Consider the following 10,913-nt stretch of genomic DNA (forward strand, 5'->3'; position numbering starts at 1 on the left):
ACCCTATCCTTGATTAGGTCGAGACATTTGCCGAATGTAAACCCTATCCTTGATTAGGTCGAGACATTTGCCGAATGTAAAACCTATCCTTGATTGGGTCGAGACATTTGCCGAATATAAAACCTATCCTTGATTAGGTCGAGACATTTGCCGAATATAAAACCTATCCTTGATTGGTCGAGACATTTGCCGAATATAAAACCTATCCTTGATTAGGTCGAGAGACCTCCCAGATATAAAACCTATCCTTGATTGAGTCGAGACATTTGCCGGATATAAAACCTATCTTTTATTGTGTCAAGACATTTGCCAGATATAAAACCTATCTTTGATTGGATCAAGACATTTGACGGATATAAAACCTATTCTTGATTGTTTTCTAAAAATATAAAATATTGTTTTTACTTTATTTCATTTCTACCAATGTATATATATATGTATAAATTTGGGACTCGTACCTCGTGGTGAGTACACTAAGGATAATCCATCATGCAGCTTTGCGCCTACTTAACATCAAACAAATAAATAAATTTGAATAGGTGGAAAACCATGATGAACAAGACGAGCTGAAAAAAGACATAGATTATGTTGATGAAGTAGAAGATCGGGAGCCTCGAGCAAAAATGATATACCAGAAGTACATGACCATGGTCAGTTCTCAGTTCGGAGAAGAAGTAGAAAATGAATATGCTATGAAATTGGAATTCAGATGTGAAGGTAAGTAGATTGAGACATTTTTGTAAAGAATGTTTTTTGTTTTAAATTTAAATAGTCATAAAAGTTTATAGTACAACCTGAAGTTATTATGACGTAGTTTTTTATTTTATATAATTGGGCATAAATTTAAGCTACTTTACTAGAATTACCACCGAAACATATTTCAATAACACCATATTTATTTGTGTATGGAAAAACATGAAATGAGCAAGTTTTTTTATATAATTGCTTGAGCTGTATTAGTGCAGGAAAGCAGCCATATTGTTGTCAGTCTGCAAGACAATCCATAACTGTAGGCTATTTTTCGACTTTGAAGGTGTTCATATAACTCGCATTTTCAATAATATTTCACAGGCTGTGAGTTTGTTGTTCAACAAGTGTATTAAGAAATTATGATATTAAAGTAGGGTTCTTGATACAAAAAGTACTGAAACAAGAAATTAAAACAATAATCACGAATCTTTAAAATATTTAATCCTTACTTTGGCCTATATATAAGTGTTTAAAGTTGCCAAGTAGGGATTACATTTTATATATATGTGATTGTGGTTTTAATTATTGTTTCAGTACATTTTGTAGCAATATTCCTACTTCAATTTAAAATTTATAATTTTTAATACTCCTGTTTGTTTACTTTTTTATGGTATACCTTTATAAGCTATATACTTTACCTTTAGAAACTGTTAGGTGCTTATCCAATGACACGTAGCGCCATCTGTCGGGTTGAAAAGATAGTTAAGTACGTACATGATTGATATTTTTACCATTTATATTATAGCTCTCTCTCTCTATATATATATATATATATATATATATACACTGTGAGAAAATATTGAACCAAATGGATGTTGTTTTAGAAATTTTTAAAAACTTTTAACTGATAGACTGTTGACCTTTTGCTGATTGAGAATGTTGATTTTGATGTGTCTATGTATCCTAGTAAACTTTTGGTGGAAAAGGTTTTTATAAGGCGGTTTTTGGGAAAGTGGTTTTTTTTCGGCCGTCATTTTTTCTTGTTGGTCACTACTATTAAGTATTATCATACTTAATGATAAAGGTTTTAAATTTTTTACTGTTCGCTCTGCACCCAGTTTCAAAGTTCTTCTCAAGTGCGTTTTCTTTACAGTCCTTATCAATATGTTTGTAAATTCTTGAGCTGTTATCCAAGGTTGACTGTACCTGTTCTTTTATACGTTGTTCCAAGCGGCGAATAGCTGAACCAATATAATCTCTCCCACAGCGAGAACACACAAAATGAACTACAATATAAGAACGTTGCCAACCACATCGTTTATTTTAAGATAAATTTCAACAAAAGTGAAGATGAGAGAAAAATTCATTTTTCATACTCTATGGTTGATAAAATGTTTTTTGAAATATTTATAGTTTTTTTTTAGTTAAAAGTTTCAGTGATGTGTTTATTTATAAGAATAACGTTATTGCTAATATAATATCGCTCACAGTAAGAACACAAAATAATAAACAACATAAGAACGTTGCGATCTGCCAAACCCATATTTGTATTTAATAAAACTTTCAATCCTAAATGTTTCTTTAAAAACCACTGAAATGGAAATTTGAGAAAAATTTGACATTCTTAGGTTGTTTTTTTCTTTAATTCAAAACTAACACAGACAACATATTTTGGCACATCAAAGCTTAGTTTTGGAGAGGATGTTCACTCCACTTAAAAATCTGTTAACCACCTTATCAATCGAGGTTAAATCATATCAGTTTTAAGTAACACATTTTATATTATTTCTAATTCTTAATGAAAATAATGAAATTTGTTTAGAGCGTGATAAGCTCTGTACACTAGGATGTTAACTAAATTCATTTTGTAGCTATTTGCATGACTATATAACCCTGCTTATGTATGTAAGTTTGTGATAAATGCCTACATCCCAGTATATGCCGCAATTATTAATTTCTAAATCTAGAAATGGCAATCTTGGATAATTTTCTTCCTCAAAAGTAAATTTTATATTGGGGTGCTGGTTATCCAAATAGTCTAAAACTGTTTTAGTGCTCTTTTCTCCCCCCCCCTAAAAATAACAAAAGTGTCATCCACATATCTATTCTACTTAATTGTTTTAAAGATCTTAAGACAATTATTCAGCCATTGTCTTTGGTAACAAAACAAAAAGATTAGCCAAGCTAGTTGCTAATTTAGATCCCATAGCAACACCATCAACTTGATGAAAGATGGAATTATCAAAAACGAAATGTGACTTTTTTTAGTGGCATATTCCAACAATTATTTAAACATTGATTTCAGCCAATCCCTGAATTACTTCACCATTTTCAGCCAATCCCAGAATTACTTCGCCATTTTCAGCCAATCCCAGAATTACTTCGCTATTTTCAGCCAATCCCTGAATTACTTCACCATTTTCAGCCAATCACAGAATTACTTCGCCATGTTCAGCCAATCCCTGAATTACTTCGCTATTTTCAGCCAATCACAGAATTACTTCGCCATGTTCAGCCAATCCCTGAATTAGATCGCTATTTTCAGCCAATCCCAGAATTACTTCGCCATTTTCAGCCAATCCCAGAATTAGTTCACCATTTTCAGCCAATCCCAGAATTACTTCACCATTTTCAGCCAATCTCTGAATTACTTCACCATTTTAAGCCAATCACATAATTACTTCACCATTTTCAAAAACAATATCTACCGTTATCTTTGATAAGTTTCAAATGGACAGCAACTGTCTGTTGTAGAAACCTACAAATGTAGAGGACGACGTTGCAAAAGTCTTCCGCCTTTCGTCTTCAGGCGGAAGACTTTCGAAACGTCGTCCTCTACTATATCCACCATTAACTAAATAACATCATCTAGAATAATGATGGTATACAGAGAAACAACGTAAAAGCTAGCACAATAAAATCTTCATCAAATCTTAATTGTTTTAACTCTTCTGATATTTCAAAACTATTTTTACCATGTTTTGACTTTTCGTATATTTTTCAAGGAAATTACTCAAAATCTCAGCAAGTTTATGGTCATTTGTACCAATGATAGAAACTATTGGTCTAATTGGACACCCATTTACTTGAATTTTAGGTAAACCATACAAGATATCACAATGACAACTAGATGGTCTAATGTATTTGTTGGTCTTTTTGCCCCTCACATTTATTTAAAGATATATTTGTAATTGACCTCCTCTTTTCTTGCTGGGATCAAAATGTAATTTCTGAAATTTCGTATCTTCAGACAAAACATCTGACACCTTATTAAGATAATCTGTCTTATTAAGTAGAACAATCTCATTACCTTTTCCTGGATTCAAAATTATCAAATATTTTCTTTCCCCCACCTGGTTGTTTAGGGAATTTCAAGAATTTTTTAGAAATATTTAATTCCCTTCTATATACATGAAAATCAAATATCGCTAGATAAGATATAAGTTATTTTTGTTCTTTCATAAATAAGCTTGTTATTCAATAACCTCGATAATCTTTCAAAATCAAAAAAATATATTCATAGTATTAAAACAAAGTTATTTCCTTTTTAAATTAACAACCACTCCTTTCCTTTTTAACCGCCCCCCCCCCCCCACGTGGTACAGCGGTATGTCTGCGGACCTACAACGCTAGAAACCGGGTTTCGATATCCGTGGTGGGCATAGCACAGATAGCCCTTGTGCATAATTAAAAACAAACAAACCTTTTTTAACTTTACAACCATCCTTTCCTTTTTAAATTAAGATTGAAAATTTATCTTAAATTGAAAGATGGGTTTGGTACATTGCAACGTTCTTATGTTGCAGTTCATTTTGTGTGTACTCGCTGTGGGCGAGATTATATTGGTTCAACTATTCGCCGCTTGGAACAACGTATAAAAGAACAGGTACAGTCAACCTGAAGAATTTACAAACGTATTGATTAGGATCGTGAAAAAAAACACGTACTTTTGAGAACTTTGAAACTGTATGCAGTGTGAACAGTAAGAAAGACCTTAGAATGAAAGAGACCTTTTGAATTGAAAATTTAAAACCTTCATGCAGCCTGTGAAGTACTATTAAAAATGAGTTATGTGAGTTGTTGTTGTTGTTTACTTTCAAATTGGTAAATTACCAATATTGTCGTTATCAAAGGCCATTTTCAACCCGGTGGCTCTGAAACATATGTGGTCAGAGTCAGTAAACAATGTCAATCAAATACCCAACCACTAAAGACTGACGAAAGCAGCATTTAATTATATACGTTTATTAGGTGAAACGGACGTCACGCTTTATTCCAGTTGACTGATTCCTTAAATAGTGGTCTCAATTCGACAGTACATTGTAAGGGAATTGGTAATTTCATAACTCTTTGGAACTTTCATTTTACACATTTCTCCTCTCTATATCGCTAAGCCTTCTGTCCATGTTTAAGTATGTTTACATTGTTAGCTACCGAAGTTTTGAATTGGCGCATCAGTTTCTTTTAATTGTGTTTTTCGTCACTGTGTTTGATGTTAGGCACAAAGTTCAAATATTATGGCTTAAATACAGAAACCAAGAGGCATAAAATGTGTGATAACAATAGTGTGAAGTGCACGTTTCCCACATCACAGTTATCCAAGTTTTTTCAATGCAGACACTTGACATCAATATATACTTAATAAGTTGGTGTGGGAAAAACGCTTAGGTTCCATAGTTTCTGCAAAGAGGAGCAACAGAATCTAATGGAAAATTGAAAAGATTTAAGAAAAACCAGCAGAATGGCAAAATATCGTATAGTTTTTATTAGGTGTTATTTTCATTCCCAAAAATGTTTTCGTGTTAACTCATTTGTAGGCTGGCTTGGCCTGGTTGCTAGGGTGCTCGAATCACAATTTTCGGTTTCGCATTCCCGTCACTGAGCATGCTCGTACGTTCAGCTGTGCGGGTGTTATAATATGACATTCAATCCCACCATTCATTGGTAAAAGAGTAGCCCAAATGTTAACGGTTGGTGGTGATGATTAGCTGGTTTCCCTCTAGTCTATCATTAGCTCAGATAGATAGCCCTCGTGTAGTTTTGCACGAAATTCAAAACAAACCAAACTAAATCGTTTGTTTGAAAGCTGTGGAAATTTTCTTGTGTGACAAAACTCCTGGTAAACCTAGTTAGGGTTAAGGAGGATAATAATGGGCGATAGGAAATATATTCCAAGGAATCAAATCCTGTAGTAAACGAATCGTATTGAAAGAACATATACTAACTTATTGAGGTTAGAACGGCTTAAGCTGGCGAAGCATTAGTAATGTGTTAACATAGGATTTTTTTCCAAATTATTGATTGTTCAAACTTCTCACTGTCATAGCGGCAACAGGTAGTCCAGAGTTGTTGAAATTATCTTGTACTATTTATTTTCTTGGTATATGATATATTCTGTCTACAGGGATGTTTTAGTGTTGTATATAGAGCTTGGGTTAGATGAGTTGAAACTTTGCTAGTTGATTATGACATCGATGAAACTTGCAGACAAATTCTATCAGGGATCAGGAGTCACGCTGTCCACTGAACAAAGAAAGCGAAGTAACATTCTAAATGCAGATACACTTTCTCTGCCAGTTCTCCTATAGACGATATAGATGAAGGGCCTGCTTTTTTCAGTGAAGATTTTCGTGTTTGCTGTTGCAACGTTCAATCTCTAAAGAAGGAAAGCTACGAGACCGAACACCTGCATTTTCCTGTTTATTGTTAAAATAAAGATTTTGTCTTTATACTCAAAAAGTGTTTGGACTCGTTATTTTCTCTCTAAGCAGAGAAACTCATTCACATTATCTCACATAGAGAACCCTCTTAAAATCTTTTGTGAACTCTGAACTCTGCTGTTAGTGGGGGGGGGCATTCTATCTCATATAAGTTGGGAAATCAGTTTTCACTTAAAATACCACATTAGAAACTAATAGGCATAAAATTTATGATGAAAATCACGTTAGAAAAACTGAAATCAACGCGATATTTTACCACAAATTTTAAACTCATTCGTAAAGTAAATTATTTTTTATTGAAAATAAACTATATTATTAGAAATAAGTTTATCACCTAGAAAAAACATTGTTACTTAGTCACAACCGTTCCCATCGTCTGTTCTCATCGTACCTTATTGTTACGACAGCGGGGGACACGTGACGCTAGTAACACGTCATATTCTCGAACGTTCACGTCCCATCCTGAAGTCTCGAGAGGCTACTAGATATGCGGTTGTCTTGTATATATAAGCCACGAAGAAGTGACGGCAACAATGTGTAATTGACAGTTGAGTCGAGCTCGTGAGACGTTCGTTGTGAATTATAGCGTTTGTTATAGCGCGACTGTTGAAATTAAGTGTATTGCAAAGTTTTATTCAGAAAGAATAAACCAGTTTTATTTAAGAAAGGACTTGTGTCGCTAAAGTTTCTTCGGAAAGAATTTTTACGGAAAATTAACTAACGACCAGAGACGTAACATTATTATATTTTGGGGGGAAGTGGCGGTTACTGTAATCAACAAAAAAATATCAAAATAAAGATGTAAGAAATTATTGGTTATGTACAAATAAAGTAAAACTTTCTGACCAACAGTCTTGAAAATTGAAATTCTAAAACTAAAGGACTATTTAAAACGTTTTTTTAATAGCGTGTTTCACAATATGATTTTGGAAAGTTCACAACTTAAAAAATAATAGAAAAGTAAATAAAACTATGAAAGTCAAAACTAGACAGCGTTTAGTCAGTTTTACTAAGTTTCATAAAATTTGGTTAAGTATTTCTATTGTGAAAAAGTAAAAAAAAAAAAATCCATGCATACCAACGACGCCCAATTCTTCCCAGAACAGAGGGGGTTAAATATGTATAACGAGATCGGGATTTTTAACGTGATAATTTTTGTCAGTGTATAAACTTATATTATTTTAGATTACGTCTCGGACAGTTCTTCTTAAAAGCCGAGAAAGTACAGTATTTCATTTCAACATTTTACCTTTTTCTGTGACAGATGTTTTTAGCATGGGAGTCGTAATGTGCAGAAAAAGCTTCAAAGAGGCAGAAGACCGTTGCTTTCAAAAACTGTCATTTCTCGGTTATCTCTTGTGCTGGCCAATGAAACTAACATTCTTGTGCAGACTTGTTAATGGTAAGTACCAGCATTATAGTCTAATCATCTCATTGAAGTTATTTTGTAACCACTTAATAAACAAAGTAACTAAACTTATAGTAGTATTTACCTTTACGATTGTAAATGAGTGAGCAATTATACGTGTTCTTTGAAATTTCAACTTGGGCCTAACGAAGCACGATGGTAACATTGGTCGAAATTTCAACTTGGGCCTAACGAGGTACGATGGTAACATTGGTCGAAATTTCAACTTGGGCCTAACGAGGCACGATAGTAACATTGGTCGAAATTTCAACTTAGGCTTAACGAGGCACGATGGTAACATTGGTCGACATTTCAACTTGGGCCTAACAAGGCACAATGGTAACATTGGTCGACATTTTAACTTGGGCCTAACGAGGTACAATGGTAACATGCGGAACTGCTGGTCATTCACACTCTGTTCCTACCCAAAACGTTTGCTCTCCACATTTTTAAAGGCGTGGGTACATTAGAAAAGCAATTGTTAAATCCCAGTATTCTATCAAATAAGAGTAAACCAAGAGTTAGTGGTGTACGGTGATGATTAGATGACTTTCCTCAAGTCTATCATTTCAAAATTAGGCTAGTGCATATCTAACTTTTTTTAATTCTTTAGATACAAAAATGAAGATTTCACATACAGCATATTTTTGATGTTTTTATTGTTTTAAAACAATGTTACTTATCCTAATTATGTATGTGTTTGATATTTAATTTTCTTGAATACCTATAATTTGATTTTTATTTAATTACAAAAAGTGTACGTAATGCAGACATGATGACCAAAAAATAGCCGACTCAATTTTAACTATGGTTTTCTAAAATTTTCAATTAATAAAGGTTAATTTATACACTGCTTTTATATATATACTTAATATATTTAAGTAATTGATAAAGAAAACTACTGCATCCTTTATCAAGTAGTTAGGGCACGTATTGTATGGCACGTGTGTCGACCTCAAGAAACAGAGGAGGAGTCGAGACGATTATATCATAGTTCCACAAAGTGGAACCACGGGGCGCGTTGTCAGGTATACGTTGCTAGGCCGCCATGAAACTTTACAAGGAAGTTGTCTGCTACCAGAAAGTGCAATGCTAGGCGTGATATCATAGTTCGAGTATTACTCAAGAGAAAGCACGTTGCCAGGGTACGAAGTGCCACCAGAGGGCGCGTTAGTAGGATGAGCATGCAGATAGTTCACGAGCAAACCATCAGAGCATGATGTAGATCAACATGGCATCATCTTTATAGTAATAATCAGTCTTAAAATTAATAATTTAATCTAATTTTCATAACATTGTTTTTACAATTACAGTTTTGCTTTATAAGTAAAACATTAAATATGCTGTTTTAATCTTATCAGAATTATAGTTTTCGCATATACATTGCATACATTTTACATAGGCAGATGATGTTATTATAGGAGGATAGTGTTACGATAGGCAGATGATATTATAAAATGATAGTGTTACTATGGGCAGATGATGTTTGTATAGGACGATAGTGTTACTATGGGCAGATGATGCTTGTATAGGACGATAGTGTTACTATTGGCAGATGATGTTTGTGTAGGAGGATAGTGTTACGATAGGCAGATGATGATTGTATAGGAGGATAGCGTTACTATAAGCAGATGGTGTTTGTGTAGGAGGATAGTGTTACTATAGGCAGATGATGTTATTATAAAAGGATAGTGTTACTATAGACAGATGATGTTTGTGTAGGAGGATAGTGTTACTATAAGCAGGTGATGTTTGTGTAGGAGGATTGCATTGCTATAGGCAGATGATGATTGTATAGGAGGATAGTGTTACTATAGGCAGATGATGTTTGTATAGAAGAATAGTTGGTGATGAGCTTATGATAGGGTGTCTCAACTTGTGATTACGTTGTCAATGTCTTGATCTTATATATATTGCGAACCGTGATGTCTTTCCGAGCATTCGTCTGTCATCCCACGCTGCGTTTGAAAAGCTGTGCACGCAGGAAAAGCTCAACATTCACTTTTGAAATGACGAGAGAGCAGGTATAAATAATGTTGATAAGAAATTATATTTCACAAACAGGATATCCTACACTAAATTTTTAGGGATTAATTACAATGTCATTCGTATTTCGTCATTCGTGACGTAAATTAAACAATAAAAATGTTATTGTTGAGCAGCTATTAACATGACTGAAATGATCAAGAATTACTTTCCACAGTGGGTGTTATAAGTTGCTCAGAGCTTTGTATCTGAGTGAAACCAAGAGTACAACACAGTTAACCTTTTTAAATTCATAGATTATTTTAAACTTTTACTATCACTGGGGACGGGTAACTTGACTTGTTTAATTATATATCCTAAAGATCTAAATTTATTATTTGTATTTTTCATTAGTTTAGCATTACAATAAAAGTGTTCTGGACAAAATTTTTCATTTTATTGTAGTTTTTCATTTCTAAGATGGATACAGATTTCAAGTTACGTTTATAGTGTTTATTTATATTTTTAACTGTATTGCGTGTGTTTATATGTATGTGGATAGTGTTACTTTAATACGAAAACATTTTCAGGAACGTAAAGAACATTTAATGGATGTTTAGTTTGTTTTGAATTTCATGCAATGCTACACGAGGGATATCTACGCTAGCCGTCCCTAATTTAGCAGTATAAGAATAGAGGGAAAGCAGCTAGTCATCACCACCCACCGCCAACTCTTGGGCTACTCTTTTAGTGGGATTGATCGTCACATTATAATGCCCCTACGGCTGAAAGGGCGAGCATGTTTGGTGGAACGTGTATTCGAACCCGCGATCCTCAGATTGCGAGTCGAGCGTCCTAACCACCTGGCCATGCCGGACCATTCTTATTCTGAAATGAAATATAGGTATTATAATTACTGTTAGTCTTAATTAAATAAGAAGTAGCAATAGCCACATAATGATAAAAATCAAGTATAAACCGGCTCAGTATATAACATCAGTTAAGTTTCATCGATAGCGGAGACTTTCAGCACATATGGTACAGAGTTTACAGTGACTTTGTTGCTAATATACTGTTGCGTCAGCGAGGTCACGTGACTAGTATCACGCCACGCCCTTCTAGAAATATCC

General features: G+C 33.9%; 1 protein-coding gene across 1 annotated transcript in view; it reads left to right on the forward strand.

Moving 5' to 3' along the window:
* Nucleotides 1-10,913, forward strand: part of LOC106469586 (DC-STAMP domain-containing protein 1-like) — a 38,696-nt gene that overhangs the window by 2,090 nt on the left and 25,693 nt on the right. Inside the window, exons 2-4 of the mRNA XM_022398158.1 lie at nt 540-717; nt 4,461-4,576; nt 7,596-7,812. Coding sequence (XP_022253866.1) covers nt 540-717; nt 4,461-4,576; nt 7,596-7,812 — 511 coding nt within the window. The remainder of the gene's footprint in view (nt 1-539; nt 718-4,460; nt 4,577-7,595; nt 7,813-10,913) is intronic.

The sequence above is a fragment of the Limulus polyphemus genome, unplaced genomic scaffold, assembly GCF_000517525.1.
Source record: "Limulus polyphemus unplaced genomic scaffold, Limulus_polyphemus-2.1.2 Scaffold3560, whole genome shotgun sequence".
In the NCBI taxonomy this organism is placed as follows: Eukaryota; Metazoa; Arthropoda; class Merostomata; order Xiphosura; family Limulidae; genus Limulus; species Limulus polyphemus.